The 27214-nt window shown below is 41.5% G+C and overlaps 1 protein-coding gene across 3 annotated transcripts in view; it reads right to left on the bottom strand.

Moving 5' to 3' along the window:
* LOC122785013 (microtubule-associated serine/threonine-protein kinase 1-like) overlaps nt 1–27214 on the bottom strand; it is a 41577-nt gene that overhangs the window by 9567 nt on the left and 4796 nt on the right. Inside the window, exons 2-13 of one of the 3 annotated variants that reach the window (XM_044050557.1) lie at nt 24444–24472; nt 12109–12203; nt 9997–10072; nt 8067–8139; nt 6455–6615; nt 5299–5374; nt 4707–4916; nt 3142–3243; nt 1290–1422; nt 1112–1179; nt 606–682; nt 8–216 (exon numbers count right to left, since the gene is read on the bottom strand). In XM_044050557.1, the coding sequence (XP_043906492.1) occupies nt 8–216; nt 606–682; nt 1112–1179; nt 1290–1422; nt 3142–3243; nt 4707–4916; nt 5299–5374; nt 6455–6615; nt 8067–8139; nt 9997–10072; nt 12109–12203; nt 24444–24472 (1309 nt within the window). Of the gene's footprint in view, nt 1–7; nt 217–605; nt 683–1111; nt 1180–1289; nt 1423–3141; nt 3244–4706; nt 4917–5298; nt 5375–6454; nt 6616–8066; nt 8140–9996; nt 10073–12108; nt 12204–22328; nt 22499–24443; nt 24476–27214 lie in introns of those variants that run through there. The other 2 variants (XM_044050556.1, XM_044050558.1) reach the window with 2 other exon arrangements.

Genomic DNA, 27214 nt, shown 5'->3' with positions numbered 1-27214 from the left:
CACTCACCCTCTACGTACTCCATGACCATGCACAGGTGTCGTCGAGTTTCGAAGGAACAGTACATGGAGACGACAAAAGGATTCTCTGCAAACGTGAGGATGTCCCTCTCCACAAAGGCCTGCTGGATTTGGTTCCTCAGGATCAGGTTTTGTTTGTTAATCTTCTTCATGGCGAACCGCTGCCGTGTCTCCAGATGACGCACCAGGTACACAGCACTGTGTGGACCCAGAGGCACATTATTTTCACTCTGCGTCCTTTGTGTCCATAAACCTGCTTAACCCAGGGTTTAAAGGGGTTTTTCACTAATGGGAATGTGTCAAATTGGCACTTACTCCCTTTAAAACTTGTAACAATGCTCAGTATCATTTATTTCCTCAATCAGATAACCTGAACAACAATTTAAACTCAAACTAATTGAGTTTTTGTCATTTTCTTACGTTTCCATCACCTGTGAAATGAATTGAAAGCGATGCCAGGGTGAAAAAAAAGAACTACTTGCAAAGAGAATGGTGTTCATCATCTTTTTTTTCTTTTTTTAATCGGCTTCACCATTTCAAGGTGAAAGAGGCTTAAAAAAACTTACAAATCCTAATGCTCTACCCACCCGTATGCTCCATTACTAATCAGCTTGATGGTCTGGAAGTCTTCTTCTCCCGGTGGTTTCACTGCTCTGATCTTTCCCTGTGGATGAAAAATCACAGCGCTGCTTCAAAACGGTTGTCGAATCATTATCATCATCATCTGTTAGCAAGTGTCAACAAAATCAGTTTGATTTCTTTATCAGCCTCATCCTTTGCTTTCATTTTTTTTTGTCTACTTAACTTGATATCAGTCATTTGGAGGGAAGCCTAATGTTCAGGGGAACGCCCAGAAATTCAAGGAGGGGATATCCTCTTTGTTTTTGTTCTACTTCAGCATACATTAGCTAAATTAGATGGATGAACAGATGTATGCCAAGTCATTAGCAGATGAAGCAGACATCTTCAGTGAGATCTGACAGGCCAGACAGGCTAAACTATCAATATGCAAAGATAGGAAATTGATGGATGACTACGGAAAATGACTGAGCATTGACGAAATGACCAGACCAAGGAGTAATTCATGTCTCACCTCCGTCGAGTCATCTGTTTCAGGTGTCAGTGGTCCCTCACTGTCGTAACTATCAAGGTTTACCATCTCTGATGACAAACACATGGTGGATTGAATTGCAGACAGCAGATAGTTAATACATTTTAATAGTTAATACATTTTGGGAATCAAATCTGAATGAATCCATCTTCCCCCTCACCTTCAATTGGGTCTCTGGTCAGTCCCAACTGGCTGATGATGTAACGAGGAATGTCTGTTTTCATCAGATGACCCTCCTTGGCGTGGTCCTCCGCCGCCTCCAGCAGATGGTAAAACTCCTCTGGGTTAAACTCCTGGAAAACAAAAGAGTTGCAGACTTATTTCATATATCAACAAATCTATAAGTTATATTCTAGATTCATTTGTTGCTTGGTCAATAGGATGTCAGATAATTGTGTATTAAACCTTGAAATGTGCACAAAATATAACTAAACATTCTGTAATAGAGCAAAATAACTGATATAGAAACCAGAATCCAGAGACTGATTGATTGATCAGAATAGTTGTCATGTAATTTAGTAGTTTCAGACTCAAAAAGTTATGTTTTACATGTTTATGTGACCCCAAACAACTAGATCAGAACACAGGGCCCGGAACAAACAGCAAATGACGGAAATAAATCATATTTTCCTCAGGAGAGTGTGAGCAGGGCACCAGCCTCTGCAAGACAAGACATATGGTTTTATGTTTGTGCTGTATTTCTGAGCCTGTGGTAAAAGAGGCGGCTATCGTAAGCCCAAAGAAGAAAGACACATCCCTGTGTCCAAATGGAATTGGATTAAGAAATATGTCACAGCAGTGGGCCACGCTGCCGCAGCAAAGACTTCATGCCCTTGCCAGACACTAAAGCTGACATGGTGTATTGCAGTGGAGTGTTTAGCCAAGCCCGATCTCTATTGATGCCAAAAACATGCAATGAATCTCACGCACACTGCAATCCAAATGCAATGATATGCAGAAAACTGGGGTGGGATCGGTTCACGGAATTCAATAAATCAATTCTCCACGTCGTGGTCTCAGCTGTCATTTCTCATCAAAAGCCCTGTCAGTGTGGCATAACTCAGCAGGGAAGACACGAGACGGACACACTGTGATGAGACATGGTGACACTGGGATACAGACAGACACAAACACAATCCAACTTTAAATACCACCGTGGTCTGAGTCAGACTGTATTGCAGCTGAGCATTAAGGGGGGCCACCTAGTGTGGCAGCGCAAATTCTAATCTAAATGCAAATACCTTTGTCACTCAGACAGACGTGGACTGGCTCCTAAACATCAGTGTTGCTTGTTTTGATTTTCTACTGCTGTGTTATACGCCACAGTGCTAAAATGTTTGTAGGTGTAAAAGGTCCACTGTGTAAAATTTGGATTCAATTATTTTTATTTGGAAGAAATTGTTAAAGGAATACTTCTCCGATTTGCATTTAGCTTTGTATTACTAGAATAGAGGTAGTATTTTTTGAAAAATTGTGCTTCCCAAACTCAGTTTCCCCTGAGTTGAGAAATATCTCAACTCATATACCAGTGACACTTGGTCCTGTTAGCGTAACTGTTAGCAAAGATGGCGGACACTGTTTACATTCTGGGCTAAAAAGTGCGGAGTTAGCGTTGCAGTTTCACCAAGTGTCACTGGTGGGCAAAAAAAAGAATGAAGATCTCATAACGCTAAGTCATAGGGGGATGTAAACAGTGTCCGCCATCTTTGCTAACAGTTACGCTAACAGGACCAAGTGTCACTGGTGGGCACGTAACAAAGAAAAGAATGAAGTTAACTCTTCCCAACTCTGGGGAAACTGAGATTGGAAGCACACTTTTTCAAAAATACTACCCCTATTCTAGTAATACAAAGCTAAATGCAAATCAGTGTATTGTTAATTGTTGTTTTTCATTACACAAGAATGAGCCTTTTGTATTTATATGAGTCGGCAGGTCGGCTGCAGCCCACAATGGACAAACTAAACATTTCAGTGAAAAGTAAACACTGGAGTAAAAGTGTGTGTTATCTTACCAAACATTCCAGAAGCCTAGCGGGACGTGAGATGATGATGAGAAGCTTCTTCACCAGCTCGGTGACAAAAGCAACCTCGTTGCTCTCCGAACGCTCGAAGGCCTGACAGAGAGACGCAAAACAGAAAGAAGGAAACACATGGAGACATGTTAGCATTAAGCAACACAGAGACATTTTACAGAGAGACAAAAGGACACACATGGGGACGGAACAAGAGTTTGAAACTGTAAGATACGACAATATCGGACAATGAAAATCACAGCAGATACAATCACACGCGGAGCAGACAACCCACAGTAATCACAATAATCAAATCAAGTCGTCAAAGTGGGGCTGCTGATGCCTGTTATCTCCGAACAGCAAATCACAAGCTCAATTAGCCGCCGCAATTTCAATCTCGTCTCTCACCCATGGCATGATGCGTTTGGATGAAATTCAACACTCGAGCAGAATCCATGAATCCGCGCCCGTCTACAGTATCACGACATCCCAACGTGCTGAGCAATATTTGTATGAGTGTCTGTATTTATGACTGATTTTATAGAAGCTGCTTTTCAAGTAAAAAGAAGTGAATACGCTCCTTGTGTGCGTGTGTGTGTGTGTGTCACAGGTCTTAAATTGACCTTAAGACCGGTACCCTGTGTGCGAAAGACATCATGGTCGCAAGTTCGACTCCACCCCTGGCTGATTGTACTCAATTCCATTGTAAGTCGCTTTGGATAAAAGCGTCTGCTAAATGACATGTAATGTAATGTAATGAGAACCTTCATACAAAATAAGGGAAATTGACAATCTCGTCTCTGTTTTAAAATGATTGCTGATGATCTGAAACATGTAGATGTCCAATCATTCTTGACATTTCCAAGAATGACCTGCTCAAACAAAAAGTAAAATTAAAGCGACAAAGCAGCATCGCGCGGGTCCTCTCGACCGCCGTGCTGCCAGCAGGTGGCGCTATACCCTTGACTTAGTTTTCATGTGCTGATGATTTCTGACTGGGTCTCGTGTCTCACATATGATGTTTTGTGCAGATTGGTGAACGTTTGGCAAAGTTAAAGGCCACATCCAAAACTCCAATGGTTGCTGTGGCCACGCCCCTTTTGAATCTGCGAGACATGTTGATAACTTGTCATCGTTGATATGTTTAGAACCAATTGATCATGCTCGAGAAGTGCAACTCGCCAAGATGGTCGCCAAATTCAAAATGGTTGACTTCCTGTTGAGTTGAGGTCATGGTCCCAATAGACTTTTTTTCCCAAGTTTCATGAAATTTGGTGGAACTTAGTTTCGGCTTTGTCCTAACATGTTTCACTTTTGGGGGCACTACTGCACCACTTTTATGGATTATCTTTATTATGATGTATTATTATTATTATTATAATATTAATATTATGGCCAGTTCTGATTTGTGTGCCAATTATCGTCCGTTTCAGTTAAGTGCCTCGAAAATGAAAATATTCTAGGAATTCCAATAGGTCCTCACTCCACTGTGTGAGTGCCCGAGCCCTAATAAAACAACATAATGTAAAAAGCTCAGATATCAGATATCCAAGTCATTAGCTTACATCATGAAGAAGCTTCTCCAGATTCTGCTGCAGTTCAAAGAAGTAGACGGAGGTGATGAGGCCCTCGCGGGCTTTGGCCAGGCAGTCTCTGGACAGCTCAACTATCTGATGGTGGATGAAGCTGAGGACTCCGTCGGCGAGTGGAAGAACATTTTCAGGGGAAAAAGCCTGGCTGAACTCGGCCAGCCTCCCCTCCATCTGTGCTGTGGCCTGGTGGAGGACAAAGGGTGGGAGGCAACGAGAGGCCGACGTGTTAGAAAACACAACAGACTGAGGAAATGTTTACAGCGAGATTTCATTTCTTCAGATGAGCCAAACGTTGGTGACTTCGGAAAGCAATTTAATCTGTGGCCTAGACGGTGTGACTCTGCCAATTCACACTCACTTCAATACAACGTCATTTTCTTCTTTCCAACTGACTTGTGTGTGAAAACAAGCCAAAAGAGCTTTTACCTTAAATGAACTCCGAGCTATAATGGCCAATTTCCTGGAGCTTGATTTTTATCATGAAGGAAGCTTTTACCCCATTTCCTTTTGATACCAAGGGAGTGAGATGGAGGAAAAATCAGGCAAAAAACACAGTGTGTGTTACCTTTGGAAAGCGCTCTTTGTACACATGGTTCATCATGACTATCTCATTATCATAGCAGGAGGAGGAGCGTCCTGGGCTGAAGAGCAACACAGAAAAGAATGGAGAACAGTCAGAAAGATAAGGCTTTTCAAGCTTCACTTATTAATGTAAAACTATTAAGATAGATGGGGGACAAACATGTCTGTATGGGATGTTTAGCTAATGCTAAAGCATAATAGAAAAAGTCGTAAAACCAACAAACTGTCCATTGTAGCAACAATTATGTGTATTTAGAGTATGTTATATATTCAGTCATCATTAGTGACTTCCTGTTTTATTTTTGGATTCAATTTGTTTTCTTATCTCAGACAATGCACTTCCTGTTTGGCTTCCTGTGCCCTGATCATCTGAGTATCCCTATTTATCCACTCTCTCTTTCAGTATACTCACCATGACCCCTGACCCCTCGCCAGTTCATCCATTCTTTTTTGATGGATGAGTTCCAGCAGTAATTATTATTAGTTTGTTTTTGCTTGTGCATGTTTCCTGACTCTGCTGATTTTGTAGTTTTGTCGCCTTGGACTGCTTTTGTGTGCTGACTTTGTCTTTTCCTCTGGTTTCATCGTCACAGTATCTGTCTGAGTCTGCTTTTAAAAAAAGGATTAACAGCATCAGCCAGCTGTCACCGTTGTAAATCTGCTCTGAAAGAGCTTATTTAAGACATTTGAAATGCATTTAATTGGAAGAAACAATGCATATTGATGACCCTATCAATGCAAATATGCCAGAATTAGCCAAAGTCCCTGGCAGGTTAGACAAAAACAACAACACACACCATGAAACAACGCACAACAACACACAGAACAAATAAATATTAAAAATATACAGCATTAAATGTGGCACATATTAGCATAAAATTAAGAATGACAGATCTGGTTCCTCTTAAGCCATCACTTGAGATTAAAGTATTGCATTAACTTTGACTGATAACACCTGTTTACGCCTGTGAGGGTCAGGCAAGCTTGAATTTCTTATATGATTTCAAAATGTAGGATATTGTATGAGGCAAAGATGGAAGGGAAGAGGCTTTCTTTAAACTGAGATTGTATTGGTGTTAAGTTAGTCATGCTTGTAAGTGACCAGATGGTGAAACAGGACAGAAGAAGAAGCTGCTGACCTGAGACTACGGGAGCGCAGCCGCATGTGAGGAGAGCTGCGGCCCCCGTCGTCATCCGTGATGCTCTCAGTGCTGCCAAAGTGCTTGGATAAGAAGTGGAGCTCGTCCATGGTGGGCTGGAAGGGCAGCTGATGCAGCCGCTCCTGTGAGGAGCTGGAGGACTGGAGAAGTAAAGAGGGTGGAGGAGTTGGACGGACCAAAAAAAGAACATTAATGAAACAAACCTCCAGCACACTATCGAAATGTATATCTGCCTTATCCTGGATGACAATAAGATGACATTTTAATGTATTAGTCTAATTGTCACAGACAAACCTGACCTCACCGCCTCATTAGCCTTCATCAAAGCACTGACACCTGGACCTCCTGCTTACTAACGTCCTCTGATCCAGGTGACAGATTTAACCAGGACAATTAGACTTAAACAGATGACTGAAAGGGATTTTTCAGTTGAAAATTGACATGACAGCTTTTGAGACGAGACATCAGGACGTTCACACGAACAATTCTGACGTCAAGCGTTTAATAATCCTGAATTATAAACCGCAAACATGATTTGGTTAAAATAAGAAATGTCTTTGTTTAAAAGTGATATTATTCTATTCTATCTATGTGGGTACAACCCACATCCAAGAATCCATTGTACAGAAATGTACACCTTTAATTGTATTTATTTAGAGCAGTACTCGTTCACTATGTGCAAGTTAAGTTAATTCTGACTAAATCCATAAGAGGAGAGCTGCTGTTGATTCTAGGCCAGGGTTTCTCAGTCGTGGTTATCAGGCTTCTGCAAGGAAACCTCTAAACCATGCAGGGCAGTGGTTCCCCAGGACCATCCATTGTACAGAAATGTACACCTTTAATTGTATTTATTTAGAGCAGTACTCGTTCACTATGTGCAAGTTAAGTTAATTCTGACTAAATTTCCATTTTTCTGCCTAAGAGGAGAGCTGCTGTTGATTCTAGGCCAGGGTTTCTCAGTCGTGGTTATCAGGCTTCTGCAAGGAAACCTCTAAACCATGCAGGGCAGTGGTTCCCCAGGACCAGGACTGAGAAAAACCTGCTCTATGCTGCTTAGTTATAGGTGCTGGATCAGAACAAACAGGATAGGCATCCCTTAGCAATGTCTCCTCGGTCTCACTTTAAATTGTATTTGTGTAAAAACCAAAAAAATGCTGCAATTGCTTTGGACCCTTTAAACAGAAAGCTGAACCAGCGCCATCTGTACATGGATAGTCTAGAACATATCAAATAGCTAATTTTGATACCTCGGGAGTAAATCTCATCACAAACAGTAAGTCAATAAGCAGCCTGCTGCGAACAAGATCTAATAACGCTAGAGATTGGCTGTCTAACATTACAAGAGAGAGCGTCCTAAAAGGGCACAGGGATCAAGACGAGTATTGAATACTAAACCCTCTATAAAACGAGATACTTTTTCATATAAATGTTAATTCACAGCAGTATAATAATGTTAAATTCCAGGTCAGGTTTGCATTTACATCAGAGGTTGAACATATTAGTTCCTGCCTAATGGTTTATTTAATACATTTGAGCCATCAGCTCTTAAAACAGCTTTTAAACAACACTAATAAGAAATGACTTCATTTACCGTAGAGCTGGGGGTGTTGGTGCCATATCCAGAAGAGGGCAAAGATGCCAAAGACCACCGGCGTCCATCCGCTCTGCAGGAAAGTAACACAAAGTATTACATCATTCAAACGCTCAAAGTGATCCATGCATTATGCCATAAACACAACATATAAGCTTGTTTAAAACCACCGTCAGCTATTGTGTAGGAGGAAAAAATAACAACGTGTCGAAGTGAAACGGCTGTAAGATTTCTTTTTTGTAAGACAAAACCCTGACAAACCTATTTCCACTAACAACAAGAGACACGTCTCAATTTCAGCGGCACTGAAAAAACAACTCAACAATGACTTATAACACAACTACTTTGTCCCTGGAGCCGTTCCTTAGCGAGGAGAACACGGGACACTCACTCAATTTGCTTCCATATACTTAGATCCCACAGTGACAGGCAGGCAGACGGATGTGATAAATGAAGCGAGGATTTATAGAAGCACCAGGCTCCACACTCTCCACTCCACTCCAAGCTCTGTGTCTGACTGAGGGCAGTGACAGTGGTAATTAACTGACCTGGAGCCATTAAGAAGGCTATGTTTTTTGTTTTTTTTGTATTATCCTTATTTAATTCTGCATTATTTAATAAAAACACACCACATAGCAAAAGTATGTGCAGCATTACATCCATGTCTTATTGAATGAATCTAATGCTGTAGGTATTTGCTTCCATTTTGAGCATTAGTGAGGTGAGGTCAGACCCTGATGTTCAAAACTACTACTAATTCAAAACTAAAGGGTTTGGGGGGCGGGGGCTAAAGGGGTTTTTAAAGGGGGCTCTGTGCAGGTCAATCATCATCATATTTACACACACAATCATTTCATGCTTTGTGCATGAGGACAATAGAACGTCATAAGTGAAAACGCTTTATTTTAAGCTGAGTATTAGGATTTGTTGAGTAAGTGATGTCAACCTGAACCACAATACAAAAAAAACACACACACACACACATATAGTGGGATATCTGTAACACACCTGAAACTAGAGACGTGTTGATCTGATCAACCGATACTGGTCAACATCAACACATGAAAATCACTGGATCAAATATTGGAAATCATGTGACCACAACCAAAGTGAGGGCTTTACACGTCTCTCATGCTGCAGTCATTATCGTCTGTGTGGATGCCATTTTATAATAAAAGATAAATAACACCACTTTTGTTGAGTCTTAATTTGTTTGTGACCAAAAAAAGAAAAGTAAATTAAAAAGAAGCAGCTGCATTTTATGTCCTTCTTGATGCGGGCAATTTATTTTAGACTTAGGAAATTGAGAGGTTGTGCTGAAAAAAAGGATATAAGAAACTCTATGCTCTGTGTTCTAAGGGTTAAATATTAAATACAAATAATACTATTTTGCCTCAGTTGCCTCTCTCTGATGTCTGTAACCTCCACCTCTCCATCGCCACCATTCTTCACCCTTCATCCAAGCACCAACGTCTCTTTGAAGACTATCAACAAATCGTTCTGCTCAATAATCTCATTAGGGTTAGATTAAATAAATGAATTTTCACTCGCCAATCTCTCCTGATTTCAATATGAACAGACGCTCATGGCCACGCGCCACCTCTTCACCTCGTCGCCTCGTCGCCTGAGCAGTGTGAATACAAACAGTGTTGCTGTGAATGTAACGTCTGGGTCCTGTCAGTCCGCACGCGAGTCAGCGAGTTACACAGCGAGACGCTGCACGTTCCCCAGAATGTGCGAGACTGTCTTCGCACGGCAACAGATCCTCACCCTCAACCTCACCTCCCCTGTTCTCTGGTTCTCACATGATGTCTCTCCTCCTCATGCCGACTTAACCCCTGTCTGTCTCTTTTAACTGTCTCTCTCGTTGTCACACGGTGAGAATATAAAAACAATGCAAACAGTATGTTAGGTGATGTAAAGCAGTGACCTTCTGGAGGAGGCAAAGGAGAAATGCGCCGGGTTGCTGGGAGAGAAGTTTCGCGGGCTGTCCAGAGGGCTGCTCCCTGATGGCACAGGAAGATAGAAACAGATGATGAGACATTAGAGAGCAGCACGCAACGGCAGGAAAATATACATTAAATAAAAAATGTGATTAAATGACCCGAAGAAAACCAAACCCTGGCATGACAACGTGACTATTTACAATTATTATGAAGTGTGTGATGGGGTGTAATGGTATGAAATTTAGATTCTTTGCCAAACCATTAAGGCCCAACATTGATTTATAGACTTACGAATGTTAGATTTGTATTCGCCCTGCTTTGTGCTGTGAACAGTAATGACGCTGATTTGATTAATGGGCTGAGAGATTTGATTGGCAGGTTAATCATAAATGAATCAAGCTATCGTTTACAAAGGAGCTGCTGATGTGAAGATGCCAGAAGACTAGTTAAATATTCTGGTATTTTCCTGTAGTGAGTTACAAAATAACAAGGATCGGGTACCAAAACCACTACTTTTAGGGGTGTTGACCAAATGACAAACATTTTTGAACTGTTATTATAATGTTTTAATGTCTACTCTGTGAGCGCTTGAATTGCTCCCCGGGGTCAAATACAATTGAGTTGAAAAATAAAGAAGAGAGAAAATGGAGTGCTGCTCTTGGATGATTACGATGATGATGACGAGTATGATGACGGAGATGAGGCAACATTAAAAAACGATCCGTTGCCCATCTTGTTGTGAATTATGAAGAAGCCAATGAAAGTAGACAGAACGGGTTCTTATTTTTGCCAAGCTTGATTTACTAAGGAAGGCATTTTAAATGTTCCCCAGCGACAGCACTCTGCAGGTGACAAAACTTCACCTGAGGCACAGCAGCTTCATCCACGTGGACCTTAAGTAATTAATTCCCCAGTTGAACGAGCAATGACAGGAGAAAACATTTGTATTTAAATGAGTGTGTTGTTTAGCTCTTGCTTTGTTTAGCATTTTTCCTCCAAGCGTTGAGTTGAGCGATTGGCTGCGTCCAAACTCAACAGAAGAACACTATGTACGAAGGCCTATTAGGGCCAAACTGAACAGAAAAAAACATTTCATCTTTCGAGAATAAAGTCGTAATATTACGAGAATATTCTTGTAATGTTACGACTTGATTCTTGTAATATTACAAATTTATTCTCACAATATTACAACTTTATTCTTGTAATATTATGACTTTATTCTTGTAATATTACAAATTTATTCTCACAATATTACAACTTTATTCTTGTAATATTATGAATTTATTCTTGTAATGTTACAATTTTATTCTTGTAATATTACGACTTTATTCTTGTTATATTACAAATTTATTCTCACAATATTACAACTCTATTCTTGTAATATTACAAATATATTCTCACAATATTACGACTTTATTCTTGTAATATTACAAATTTATTCTTGTAATATTACGAATTTATTCTCACAATATTACAAATTTATTCTCACAATATTACAACTTTATTCTTGTAATATTACAAATTTATTCTCACAATATTACAACTTTATTCTTGTAATATTACAAATTTATTCTCACAATATTACAACTTTATTCTTGTAATATTACAAATTTATTCTCACAATATTACAACTTTATTCTTGTAATATTACAAATTTATTCTCACAATATTACAACTTTATTCTTGTAATATTACAAATTTATTCTCACAATATTACAACTTTATTCTTGTAATATTACAAATGTATTCTCACAATATTACAACTTTATTCTTGTAACATTACAAATGTTTTCTCACAATATTACAACTTTATTCTTGTAATATTACAAATGTATTCTCACAATATTACGACTTTAATCTCGTAATATTACAGATTTATTCCCATAATATTACAACTTTATTCTCGAAAGATTCCATTATTTTCTTTGTTGTTTGGCCCTAACACTCCGTCGTACTTGACAGCAAAGCGCTGAAAAAGTGTTGTATTTCATTCAGATAATGAGTCCTAACACAGGGACTGAACACATATAAAGGTAGAGCTGTAAATGACATGAGGATACATATTGTTTGTCATTAAGAAACAGAGAAGTACATACCGAGGTGTCCAGGGAGAGGCAGAGGTGAGTGGGGGCGAGGCAGCGTGGGAGAGGTGGTGGTCAGGATCAGACTCTTCCTGTTGCTTGTACGACAACTACAGACAGAAACAAAAGAGAGAGAGAGAGAGAGAGAGAGAAATAACTGCAGGTGAGATGACGAGGCAACTTCAGCAGAATCACCTAAAGGTGCAGGAGCAGCCATTGTGTGCAATAGCGGGGCTCACTCTGGAAGCACAACAGTGATAAAGAGGATTCAATTTCCTCAGTCATTCATCCCTGTCAGCTAAGATAAGACATAAGGAAGAGAGGCTGGAGGAAGATGATGATGAGAGAGAGACAGCAAGAATCATGGGACATTTCAAGAATTATATCAGCTTTTCTGTGGCACTTAATACCCCGTCAGATTTTCACACACATTACAGGCAGTGAATTTACCAAGCGTTTTAAAATGTGCACTCCTTTTCTCAGGATCCTCAACCCCGCAGCACACAGAGTGTTATTTGTTCAAAGGCCTTTTAATGCGCGGCACAAGCCGCTCTTGTTTACCAAGGCAACGTGAGGGGCATCAATAAATGCAAATAAAAGCAAGCGGCAACAGAGAGGGGGAGAACTAACCAAACGCAAACAACACCATCTCATCTTTGCACTCAGGCCAGAGTGTTTGATTTGTCCCTCTATCTCAGGTCACATGGCTTCACATGTGAGCGGGACACCCATACATGCATACACACACACAGAGTAGAGACGTGAGATGAGATCCACACGTGAAGAGTGGACTACTCTCCACGTGTACACTCGTTAAATACCACATTTGAATATGAATAAAATCTTAAATCCCTTAGACTGAATCACTCTGACACGCTGTCAAACAGAGGAAGTTATGAATGGGATTTAAAAACCGCTTATTTTAAAACAGGCGTATAAATAGACATAGGCTACAGTCACATAATATAGGCGACCTTTCAAGTGGATTCATAACTAATTATGCTCTGGAAATGTCGAAATGTTTGGTAGATTTCTTTTTTCAAAGTGAACTGGTGTTGCTCACTGAAAATGTTGGTAAATGAATCCATTTTGTGAGAAATAATTCACTTTGAGAGATTTTATTTGTATGTTATGCATGCTAAATTGCGTGAGAGCAGGGGTCACAAGGGGTCACAAGGGGGTAAGGACCGTGAACAGTTTGGGAACCACTGCACTAGATCATTTAGACGTGAGTAAAATGCAATACTTTTTAAATAATTACATTATAGAAAGCCTACACTCACCGACACTCAGTGGCCCTTTTATTAGGTACACCCGACATGTAATAAAAGTAACAGCACTGGCACCTGGTGACGTCTCCTTCTCCTGTAAGGACATGTTCTGTGTTCAGAGATGGTCTTTTTTGCATACCTCAGCAAGCGGTCATTTGAGTTATTGTTGCTATTCTATGATCACAAACCAGGCTGTCATTAACAAGCCATTTTCCCCCGGAGAAGTGCCGCTCAGTGATATTTCCGGCCCATTCTCTGCAAACACTTGAGGTGGCTGTATGTGCGTTTGTCTCATTTAATGTCCTCACTGCACTGTGAGCGAGCGCAGAGCCGCTGCCCACCAGGAGACAAGTCGATTGTTGCCAGTTGCCAATTACATTTGGCTTTCTCTGCCCACTTAGCTAACACTAGTGTTTGTAACTGTGCTGCCCAATTAAAGACGTGCGATCTGATCATCTACTCCAAAATAGAATGAGGTCACAGAACAGTGGCAGCCCAGATCTGTTTTTTCATTCATTCATTTACCTACACACAGGATGTCCTGATCAATCCGATCCATAACGAGCCTTATGGAAATTGATCCCACATGCCGATGGGGTGGATTTGAAGTGCAGGTCCACCAAGTGCGACTGGGCCATTTCACACTTTCTAAATTGGATCAATTACATCTTGACATTGTTCTATAAATTGTAACTTGTTTCTGTGAGGCTGCAATAATCACACACACACACACACACACACACACAGCCTGGCCTGCAGCTGGTCCTGGTGCTGATACCAGTCAAAGCTTGTGTGTGTGTGTTCTTGTATTTGTGGCTTTGTGAGGACCACAAATCAAGGTCCTCACAGTCCTATGCATGTTCTCCCTGTGTGTGTGTGTGTGTGTTTTTAGACTCCCACAGTCTAAAAACATGCAATATGGGGATTAGGTCAATTATTACTCTAAATTGACCATGAGTGTGAGAGTGGACGGTTGTTTGTCTCTACATGTGTTCCTGTGATGGACTGGCGAACTGTCCAGGGTGTGACCCCGCCTTTCGCCCCATATCAGCTGAGAATGGCACAGCACGACCCTCATATAGTAGATAAAGCAGTAGAAGATGGATGGATGTTCAGAAGAATGAAGATAAAAGGAGAAAAACGAGAGAAGAAATATACATGAGAAAGATAAAGGTTGCTATATCGGTGTAGGAGCACGAAGTGAAATCGCATATTCTGAGGCTTCACATTGGGAGTTCGTTTTGCCACCAGAGGACTACATGCATCTCTTATATATCGTCTATGGCTGAGAGCCAACCGCCATGACATGAAAGAGAAGAGAAAAAGGAAGAAGAGAAGAGAAGAAGAAAAGTAGACGCTTAAGGGAAAACTGCCCAGAACTGCAAACTCATTAGAAGTAGATGAGGAAAACAAGAATAAGAGAATGAGATGTAGGTTGAAAGTGTTCCCAGTGGTGCTTATCACCCACAGTGCAAGGTAAACTTGACCCAGTTTTTTTCCACCATCGCTCTCTCACACACACACACACACACACACACGTGCGTACATGGGGGAAATATTGTTCACCGCTCTAACAAAGGCAGACAAGCAGGAGCCTTCATCCTCTGCATGTTCCACCCTTTACCTAACAGCACGGGGACCATTAATATTGATTAAACCAAACCACCCTGCACAAATGTAGCTGTGATACACAAAGTCAAATGGAAATAGATGTGAGGCATAAAAGTGGAGTTAGTAGAAGTCTAAAAAGGATAAAGAGAGAGGGAGTAAAGGCGAGGCTAAAACTGAGAATGACTCAAAGAAAGGAAAGCAGAGATGAAATGACAGCGGTGAATAAATCACTGCTGGTGGAAACATGAAAGAGACAAACAGGGGAAAATATCAAGGTTTCTCTTGTTACTTTTATGTTCTTTGATAGAAGAAGAGTTTGACTTTTTTTCTTTTGCCGTGGACAGCAACGAACACACAAGGACCCAATTTCAGACGCAAGAAAATGAGCTGCGATCTACAACAATGCGGGGAAACGGGGGAGTGACGGTCACGTGAGGACTTGTTGTCACGCAGCAAGCAGCACGGAGACTTCTGATAACGACCAGGGACCATAAAGAAGGCCAGGAGGGAGGGGGGGGAAGTGCTCATTATAGAAGTCACTCAAGTTCACTGCTGGAGGGTGGAGCGAGGGAAGAAGAGGACAGAGAGACTCTCGATATTATTTATTTTTTTTACTAGTTCAAAAACTTAGAATGTCAAACAAATCACCAGGTAAAAGGAAACTGGAAGTGGAAACTGACAAGTTTCAGCAGCCAGTGGCAACCAGTATCCCTCATGACATTACTTATACGAGTAAAAAACACAAGAAAATCAAGCGTGGAAACAAAAAGTGTGACATGTTTGGACAAAAGAACATAGTGTTTTATATCAGTGAGGCGGGAATAACATGTGTCTGCAGCTGCTCTTTATATGGCCTAGAGAACATGTACGTGCAAATGTGTGCACTTAAACATCTGGGAGACGCTCTTATAACATACAGTATGAGTGTGTTCCACTGTTATTTTTTTTCTGCATAGCTCCTACATGTTTCTCCAAGAATTGTTTCCGCTTTTCATTGGAATAAAAGTCAAGACTTTATTTCAATATTAATGTCTATGTGGTGGACCTGCATCCCAGCAGCCAAGTGTATTTCCGCCGCGACGATGTGAGGAGGTGATTTCAGTTTCCTTGGCCTCAGCGTTCAAGGTAAGAACATTACGTATGCCGTATAGACAGCGTATTGATCCTTGTATCCTGCAAGTAGGCGAGTAAATCTATTCCATGCACTGGGTCATGATGAGAGCCTGAGGCAGGACACTGTCCTCACTTACCTCCATCACTAAGCACCATGTGAAATGTCAAAATCTGGTCTTATATAAAATGTCAGACAGGCAGCATAACCCCTTTCTTTTGTGTCAGTCATTCATTCATTCACTTTCCTGTGCTCTGTGGGGTCTCAGACATCTCTACTTTCTTAATGTTGTTGTTTTTTTTTCTCCTTTCTTTCATTCAGTGGTCGTCTCAAATCTAGTCTGAGGAGCTACACAGCAGCTGACACTACCAATTTCTGTCAAGCACCGGCAAATGTAAATGTAGTGCCGTCGGGAAGTCTGTGTCCTCAAAAGTGTTTTTCTGTAAGAGAAGCCCCGGGAGGGAGGAAGACAGTCGGGGGAAGGAGGAGGATCAAAGAGAATAAGAAGAACCCTATTATTCTAACAGGAGAGGGATGAGTATGGTGCCCTTTGCTGGAATTAGGAGCTAATGGAGGATCGAGCACCTTCCGTGCACTGACTGCACAGCTGGGAAAAAGTGCAGACTCTTCAGCCTCTTTGTGACCTTCTTTACGTGTAACTGGCTCAGTCAAGTGTATACTGTGTGTGTGTGTGGGTACGTGTAGCCTATCAGTTATTGCCTAATCCAAACTTAAGATATTTTTTGGGCTTTTTCTGAGAATGTCCAAAAAGATTATAAAACTTAAACTGCGATTGTTCAAATATCTTAATATGTATCAAGGTCTTGTGATCCGTTTAAAGTTTCAATCACGTCTCCATGACGACACTGTGATGCTCCAAAGTGGGATTGGTGTTTTCGACCGTTTCCCATTCATGTGTATGTGGAAGTTATTTGCAGTTTTTTTTTACGATTTTTGTCGCCATGGTTACTCGAAATGCTTAGAATAGTCATAGCACACCACTCCCCTTTAAACCGCACGTTTTAGGACGTGGGCGTGCGGGGGCTTTCTCAAAACTGTGGGAGGAGTTACGCGGCAAAAATATGGGAGGAAGAGGAAGAAGAAGCGAAACAGGAAGTTCTGACTAGAATTCCCTGCAGCAGCAAGCACTAATAGTCGATTTGTTGGGAGATTCCCGGTCAGTTTCATAATAAGTTAATTTTATCCAATTAATAATCGATTCATCTCAAAAATAATCGACAGATTAATCGATTATCAAAATAACCGTTAGTTGCCGCCCTACAGAGAAGCATGAAAGGAGGGAGAGAGAGCGAGAGAGAGGGGGAAGACACACAGCAAAGGACCGCAGGCTGAATCAGCCCAGGTCACTGCAATCGGCCCTTCGCCCTACGGGGCCCCGGCTCTACCAACTGAGCTTCAAATCTTAACCAGTTGGAGGTTGTGCCTCATTAGGACCAGGCTTTGGTCTCCATGAGGCTCAGAAGGTCTGTGTTTATGCCAGAAAGGGTCCTAGAGAGGTAACACATACAATTTTCCTATCTCCAATTATTGTATCTATTCCAGTCACTCCACACTTTCCACTTTCCAGCCAATTAAACCAATTCCCTTAACTCCTTTTCAAAAGACAATCATTTTATCATTTGCTTAAATTAGATAATTAGGTCAGCTGCTCAAACACTTGGTTTAAAGTTCTTCTAAAAAGGTTTTAAAGGTTTTATCCAAATGAAAAGACAACAGTCTTCTGGTGTATTAAACTGTGAGTATAATTTAAGAGGAAGATGCTCTTTCTTTCTCTCTGAATCATTTTGGGCTGTCACCACAGAGCAGACAAGAAGCCTTTGAGATGAAAACATTGTTGGCTTCACAGCTTTAGTCAAGAGAACAGAGAGGGTATTCAGGCCCAGCTCCACCAAATGGACAAACGCTTCACAGTGGATGCACTCGCCTTGAACACGGCTCTATTTTCATTTTCCCATATTCCGACCTTTGCGCTGCCGGAGAACGGCACAAGCCAAGAATGACTGAATGATTATAGCAGCAGCAGCAGCAGCTGTGGCAGGGAAGAAAAACCTCAAGCATTTCAAATTATCTTCGGTGGATGCAAAGACAGTGTCCCACACATACTTTTACAGTGTTGCTGGAACATTTGCACACGAGGAGTTCATTAAAGTCATGAAAGTGGATTCAAACATGGCAACTTTGTGTACAACTTGTGTGTAGGTTGACATCTTGACACAATACACCCACGATTCTGCACCAGTCGGCACTATTTGGGCACAGAAATCCGTCGGGGTGTGAGGGTAACAGCCAACTCACACCGGAAATAGTGTCACAAGACGGCAGGAAGTAGCGGGAACATCAAAACAATGATGATTTACGATTTTTGTTTGTACCCTTTAAAGCGTCGGCCTCGCAAGAGTGGTGTCAGTAAATGTGCGACACGCAGTTGAAGTTGTCGTAATAACTCCAAGTCTTTTTAAAACCAGCTTACAGGGGAATTTGAAAGAAGTAGGAGGTGGAAGAGACGCTGTTAATGTTACCCTGTAAACTATGATGCGGCCGTAACCTCTGCAGAAGGGATTGTGTTTGTCAGCCTTGGAGCAGAATGATCAAAAAAACCTTTTACCCATTTTCTGTCCTCTGTCCTTCACAGAGGAAGTGGGTGAGATAAGGACTTTAGCAAAGCTAAGCTCCATCATGGACAACATCTATCACTGTGGAAGCTTTCAGCAGCTCCTTCAGCAGCAGTGTGGGACGGAGCACTTCCACAGGTCCTCCACGTCCACTGTCATCAGACTCTTTAACACCAACACTGTGAAGAAACACTGTAACCCTGTCATATTGCTTTATGTTATATGTTATTTTAATCTTTTTAGTCTTTTTAGTTTATCCTAATTCCATTTTGTCTTCTCATAATCTTGTTTATTTATTACTCTACTCATTCTTGTCTAGTCTCGACGACCACTGGAAGCTGCTTTATGCTACAGTTTTGCCATTCACCCATTCACTCACACGTTCATACAGTGCAGCGCGTGTATACCGGGAATCGAACCCACGACCTTCCAGCTCAAAGACGACTCGAAATCTCAAATGTGGAATCAATAAAGACGAATTTAATCTAATCTATTGTAATTAATGTTGAAACAGGTTTGTAGCAAAATGCAATTTTTTTCATTTTTGTTCTCATTCTTATGGTTTCAAATGTTTCTAAAAACCCTTTACTCGGCCATTTCAAGCAGAGAAATCCACACATTGACTGGAACACCACGCCTAGTTACTGTTAGGATACTAAACTATGATAAATATTCATTACTTTGGTTTAGCATCAGCACACAGAGCAGCTCTTACACGCTAACTCATGATTAAGTAAACGAGTGACGCTCAGATCTATTCTCTGAGGTGCAGAGGAATACAGAGGGAGTGAATCAGAGGAGAGCGAGGAAGAAAGAAAGAAAGAAAGAAAGAAAAGTCAAAGCTGTGCATGTCTTCTTGCTCACGTAACCTTAGTGAGCTGGTCCCTAATGGAAGTGCAGACACAGATCTCACCCCAGGGCCCTGCGCTCCATCTCTCACTCCCTCTCTCTCCTCCTTTTACCTCGTGCGCAACCTCCTCCTCTTTTTCCACCTCTTTTGCTTTCATCATCATAATCACGTATTCCGGCAGTGACTGTGTGCTGTGAACGCGTCGTCGTAACAGCACAGGAATAAACTTTTCAACAGCTGCAGAGAACTTTCCATATTCGGAACAATCCTGCAGCTTGATACAAACCGCAGGATTATTAAAACAATTCCCCTTGTGTGTGTGTGAGCACCGCTGCAGGAGGGTAGTAGTAGTAATTAAAGAAGGCGAGACTTCGACATTATTTCCATCTGCTTGCCTGAGTGCCTGGGCTCAGGTGTGTCACGGCGAGAGATTCTCTGCTCTAATAGAAAGTGGTTTAATCCCTGATCAGCAGGGGAGAATGAAGCCATTCTGAGACTCCACTGTGAAGAGGAAACTCCTGGTGCTTGAATGTCAGCTCGGATTTCCAGACTCCTCATAGCAGAGTGATTGAAACTCATAAACACACTTTTGAAAATATGAATTAAAGCAATTTTGTGTCTCATTTCTTATTATTTAAGGAGAAAAGATAATCAGTCAAATATACCATTAAAAACAATTAAATTGTAATCATACATTGGCCATCACTGCACTGATTTCTTAAGATCAGCATTGGCCACTATTCCGCTGTTCAAATGTTGCGGAATGGATTTTGAGCAGGATAAACTCTCCAAAAATAACCCTCCAACTTATCGAACCTCTGAAAAACATTTCTCAGTGAGTCAGACTGTGGAAAGATCCATCAAAAACTTGATGTCGGACTTCATGCGACTCTGACTCATTTTTGACTCACGTAATTGCTGCCTGATCACATCAGACGGTGATTCAGCGTCGCTGCAGGTTTGCAAGCGAGAAATGTCACTGTGATGAGTCACCTTTCCAATAACTTATACATATAAAACTCACGTCAGGCTCAACAAAGCCTTTACCGTGACCGAGTATATGGTTATAAATCTCAAACTCTACTAACCTTCTGTTTCAAACATCCGTGTGAGTTAATCGACATATTTGCAGATCACAGAATCAAACTGAAGTGTCTAAATGCTAAATCACCGTGACATTAAGCAGATATGAGGTTTTCCATATTCATTCAATTAGCGTTAAACACTAAGCACCGAAGAGGCTGATGGGAAAATAATTACTTTTGAAAACACAGAGTGACATTTGACGCGAGGACACTTAACGCATCGCACGCTGCGCACAGAGAGAGCTACGATGGCAAACGTCAACAAAACGCTGCATGAATCGAGCAAGCAAATTTCGAGTCTAATACGTTCTCTATCTAAGAGTTATCGAGACATTTGACTCAGAATCAGTCAAATATCCAGAAAATATCCAAGTTCACTCACATGAGAATATACACTAGAGTGGAAACAATTACTGAATGAATCGTCAACTATTTCGATAATCATTCATCGGTTTGAAGCGGTTTTCTGATTGTTTCAGCTTCTTAAATGGGAATATTTTCTAGTTTATTTGCTCCATAAAACATATAAATCAATCATTTTGGTTTGTGGACAAAAACAAGACATTTCCTGGTTTGACAAACACTGATCAACGTTATCTGATTATTTATTCTCGATTATTATTTTCTCGATTCATCGAGATAAATGTTTCTGCTGGTGTGAACCAATCTGAGTCCAACAATCTCCTCAGACTTTCATTTGAGGACGGAAACTAAAGGGTTTGCACCGAATTTGCCGTCCATATTTTTGAATAGCTGTTTTTTTGACACATTTTTACCAAACTGACTATGGTTTGCATGGAGTTTGATGATTTTAAAGCACACTTTTCCAGAGAAAATCAGCTATTTCACATCACAGCACACAAGAGCCGTTCATTGAAGCTTCATAACTTCAAATATGTTATCTTTTGACTTAGTTCTTTGAAATGTATTTCAAGCACATGAGAGATTATGTCCATGTCTAAAAGGTGGGCAGCAGCATTCTGAACAAGCTGAACATAAACATTACAATAATCCAGTCGAGTAGTTATGAAGGTATGTAGTATACGTTTTTCAAGGTCGTGACTGATTTAACCTCGGCTATTTGCCTCAATTAAAAGAAGCTTATTTTTTAATAACACAGATAATCTGCTTATCAAACTTAAAACAGAGTCCATTATTACCCCCCTTTGGTAAAATTGCCAAAGGACCAAGATCTTTTGTTCTGATTTACCAAAGATTTACAAAATCACCAAACAAAGCAGCAGTCCATGCAGCTTCTGTGTCACCACGAGCTACTAAACACAACATTTTGGTGCAGTAAACCGTTTACAGACCTCAGTTTCTCGCCAGAAAACACAGCTACAAATAGATTTTAAAACACCATAGACTTCAGCAGATGTAGTTTTAGTTTAGTTTAGATGTTTCCTCTAGTCTAGACCTTAACTATGACAACCACAGAACAATTCCCACTTCACACTTTTAACATGCACACACAACAGAAATGAGCAGAAATCTCAAACCGCAGTAAAACACACAGGTATAGACACTCGTCATAGTCACTGTCCTCCACAGCCTCTGTAATAGTCGACACTGCAGCAGTGTACACAGGCATCTGAGACAGAGACCAAACAAAGGCCGGTCCATCCACAACACACAGAAGCCAAATTTTCCGCCCCAGTTTGTCTACTGCTGTACCTTTTAGTGCGTCGGAACATGTTGCTGGTTTAGTATCGAGGCGTAGCTCTGAACAAACAGCAGCAGCAGCAGCAGCAGCAGCAGCTGAGCTGTGAGGGAGGGCGCTCAGCAGCACGCAGCAGCTGTCTGAGAAAATGTCATCGCAATGCAACGCACTCTGCAGCTCCTACAGCCCTTAGGTGTGCGCTAATGTCTGGGCAAGTGTAGCTGAGAACTGCCAAAGGACAGAGAGAAAGAGAGAGGGAGGGAGAGAGAGAGAGAGAGAGAGAGAGAGAGAGAGAGAGAGAGAGAGAGCGGTGGGTTGGGTTGGGTCTGTTTTTTTTTACAGAGGAATAACAAAAGCCTCAGACTATGGGGCTGTAAACAGAGTAATATTATGACTTATATGTGGTTTCCTCTGCTGTACATCCATGCTTTTCAGGTGTTTAATGTTGATACTTAAAAGATAGGGCGATAAAAGGTTTAACTGCAGGCCGTGGACTCCAGGAATTAATGTAGGAGAGAAAAGAGAGGGAGCAGAAGGTGAAGACTATGACACAGGGGAACGACTCCATGTTAACCATGATCTTAACCATAAAACATAAGCCGAGTCAAATCAAAGAAAAAGGGAAAAGACACACACAACGTGAACTGTGTTTACCGGTGACAGACAGATTAAATGTGACACAAACCCCCTTGAAGTCATCTATAATGGAACGACGGACTGATTACATCTTACAGAGGAGGACAGGAAGTGATGCAGAGGAGACGGAGCCCTCCAACGAGCCAGTGCGATGTTAAATTTAGCGACAGACGTTACAGCGCGCGCGCGAGGAGAGCACGACTTGTACAAGCAAACTGTTGATTTCATCTAATGGTCGGTTACGCATGACGGAGGACAAGGGAGGGGCGGTGTAGAAGACGGACAGGGCAGAGTGGAGATGGAGGCAGTGGACTGTGACCGCTTACACGAACACACACACCAAGTTTTAGATTGAGACACACACAGACACAAATATTTTTACTGATTACTCAGCGGAGCAAGGAGATTATAGTTATGCACTTTAGGAGCCTCCATCAACGTTTCATTCTTATATTAATATATTGATGATTCACTTGGCACTTTGTCGGATTGTTTACTGAAGCAAAATTAGCAACGCTGAACATCAGTTTTGTCACGAGGCAGCGGCTGAAACATTCCACCAAGTCTGTCAAAGCAACGCTGTATTAGCAAACAGCACGAGCGAGTGAGAGCCGGTGTCATGCAGTCACAGGAGACGCATGTTAATGTCAGGACAGGTGTTAACACGTCGTGTGCTGCTGACCTCTGGGCTAGGTCACTCTTGGAAAAGAGATTTTGATGTCAAAGGGTTCTACCTGGTTAAATCAAGGTTAAATAAAATAAAATACTAGGACTGAACGTGGCCTTAAATCATTTTCAGCTGCTTTTACTAAGCGCAAATAGATGGTGTGTTCATCACTTTGAACAACCCCTTTCATGCTAAACATCATTATATAAAAACTGCTATATGTAGTGTTTAAAATATGAATCTAAATATAAGATGTCACACACTGCAGACTGCTTTAACACATACATACCATAATAACCAGACAAACAGAAGCACAGGGAGGGACTTGAAAGGGCAAAGGGCGGGAATGAAAGTACAACAGAAAGGAATTGATAACACAGTGAAGGGAAAAGGGGGGAGGAGAAGATAAAGAGGAAAAAAAATGAGTGACGGAAAAAGGCAGGCTGGATTCAGCACCATGGACAGCATCAGCGCTCCCGGCAGACCTTAATCTGACTCCGACAGACTTCCAGCCTCCTCCTGCTTCTCCTCCTGCACCTCCTCCTCCTCCCCCACACTCTTCACAGCACAAGCACCACTCAACCACCCTCAGAGCTTTCAAACACAACGTGCAAATCATGCTCATCCAAGAAAGCCTGCCCCGTCTGGTGTAAGCACAGGAGGAGAGACCTTGTTGATGAATGAGCCAAACTCACAGCAGCTTCACTGCTCAGTGCCATTGTTTTTTCCTTCAGGGAGGGACCCGGTGTGTCCCCAGAGAGGGGAGGAGAAAAAAACATGGGGGGAGGGAAGGTGAGCGGGAGAGGGAGAGAGAGAGAGAGCTCACCTGCTGTTTTTGCGAGGTAGTGGCAAATCCTTCTGGAAGAAAAACAAAGGAAAAAAACAGAGATCAGGTACGAACATATACTGTATATACATATAAAACATGTACATAAGGGATGAAGACAATCTATAAAACATGGCATTTATGCAAGTGACACAGACACATACAGAGCAACAGTAGCACGTAGTCATTTCTATGTGTAAAATGTATGACAATATCCCATTTTAAGTCCCAAAATAAGACCAGAAAAAGCAGATGAACTATGTGAAAGTACAGTTTCAATGAGGGTTTATCACTGATGAATTGTGTTACTGTGGAGAAACAACATACAAAGAAACACTGACGTTATTTACAGCTGCTCATTCAGTCTCAGGTTACAAATAAAAAGCCCACTTCTCTATGAAATATTTTATTTAACAGCCTCTGCCAATTAAACAGCTTTTTGTTCCGTGTGAAAACAGAAAGCTTGACTGGCATAGCGACAACAGCTAAGCCGGACGGCGCCTAAGTGACTATTACACAGTTTACCCCTGACGCCTCTGGAGGCCTCTGGGGGTTTGGAGCAGTTTCCACTGTGGTAATTCGGAATAACATGGAAATAAATCTTATAAACTTTCATTTATCCTGGGTCTACAGTGTGTATACATCAAACGCAACACAGAAAGATATGTTCCTAAAGCTGCAGTGTGTAACTTTTGGTGATCGTTAGCTGTTTGGTCTTTGTATGCCGTGTCCTTAACCTGAAAACATGAACTGTCAGGCAAAACTATCAGACCAGCCTGAGGGAGTGTTTGTGTGTATACACCTTTAGGATGAAAAGTCTTCTCTCCACCCAAATAAAATTAATCTGGATCCACAAAAACCTATTTGCCCCATCATGTATAAAGTTTACTATAAAAAGAAAACTGTTGACATTTCATTGCCGTATTATACCCAACCTCTTATAAAGTGGAGACAAAATAAAACACAGAATTACGTAGACCTCGTCCTCCCATTGTTTGTGGCAAATGAAGGAATTTAAAAGTGACCCACTTTGAAACAAATAAAGCCATTTTTGGATTTTAGGTGAGAAAACCTGCCTGGCATAAATATGTGTATCCAAAGATGGACAGGACTGCAAATGTGCACTTCCTTATGTACACATTACTTCATTTAAATGTCGGGAACGGCTTTCCATATTTCAAACACAAGGATTTTTAATATCGCATTTGACGTAGACATTGGACGTGATGCACAGAACATTAAAGCACAACTTGATCTCTGAATAAGAGATGTTTAGTAAAATAAAATAAAAACTTCAAAGCTACAATGAACCACTGCAGAGGGGCCACAGGTTGCACCAACAGTGCAAGAGTGAGGTCTAAAGAAATGAACTGCTGAACAACCGTGTTTCTTGAGCAGTAGAATTCACTTCTACATTTTTTCTTAGGCTAAAATTGTATGGTCCCCCTGTTTTTTTTTGCATTTGTGTCTATGGCTGTTTTTGAACCACTGCAGCAGTCACTTTGTTTATCCTGAAAACTGCTTAAATGGTTCAGTCCAACGCGCAGGGAGCGTTGGACTGAAACAGCAGCAGACAAAGCCGCGAAAGGAAAACAGCGAGAGCGGAGCCAGATCTCATGCCAACACAGTCTGGCTCTTTACAAAACCCTGCGTGCTGAGATACAGAGAGAGGGGGAGAGGGAGGAGATGGAGGGTGTAAATAAGGGTAGGGTAGAGGGTGAGGGTGAGGGAGCGAGAGAGAGGGAGAGAAGTGGGAGGGCGGCTTATCCTTGAGCCTGAGTCATTTGGCCTTCGGAACCGTGTGTGTGTGTGTGTGTGGGAGTCATACAAATGCAACAGCTTGGCATGAGAGTCATTACTCAGTATATAGTTACAGATACAATGAATGCATTAGCTCCTCTACACTTTGAACCGTCACACTCCAGGTGACAGTGCTAAAAGGCTGTTAGCATCGCATTGACCTCCTGCAAACCACAGTCAATGCAATTATTAGGTTAACCTTCAGATATGTGTGTGTGTGTGTGTGTGTGTGTGTGGACCTGCTGCTACTGCTCTCTGTGAAGCACTAAATATATGTATCATGCTGTGGCTGCCTCAAAGCTTCGAACACAAGGACACAGCAGAGTGTTTTTATGCAGTCCATCAACATCCACAAGGTCAAACCTTTGTCCTGGACAACAATTACCTCGAGAGGAGAAACACCATGCAGAGTGGAAAACACTTCACTAATAAGAGAGTAAGAGAATAATAATAATAATAATGTTCTTATCTCAAGATCCATTTACAGGCAACACAAGAGCTATTTAACTGCATGTCCTGGAGGTTTTCATGCGCCGAAAGCAACAAATCCTCTCTTTACAAGGACTGAATATTCAACCCATTGATCCCCATTCACTTTGTCCTTCATTGATCAGGCTAATTGACCCAGAGCTGTCAGCGCGGAGACGATGACTTACAAGAGCGTGAAGCATCAAGAAAGAAAGGCGTCTCAGTGACGAGTGGGTTCAACTGTACAAACAAACCCCACCCGACGAGAGCTGAAGCCAATGACGGTGCAGGGAAGTCCCACAGTCCAGTGTAAACGGAACCACATGAAAACCCCTCTGTGTTTACGGTCATTCTCGCTGAGCTGCACATGTGCCAGGATTTTAGAGACATTGTAAATCCATCCTCCCTCCACAGCAATCAGACAACACCTTCTTTTATTTATAAAGTGTAATCATTTATTCTAATTATACTTAATGACAATTTATTGATCAGTTCACACCCGT

This window comes from Solea senegalensis, linkage group LG19, assembly GCF_019176455.1.
Source record: "Solea senegalensis isolate Sse05_10M linkage group LG19, IFAPA_SoseM_1, whole genome shotgun sequence".
Lineage (NCBI taxonomy): Eukaryota > Metazoa > Chordata > Actinopteri > Pleuronectiformes > Soleidae > Solea > Solea senegalensis.
Note: the sequence above shows the minus strand (reverse complement) of the source record. Positions and strands in the feature narration are given on the sequence as shown.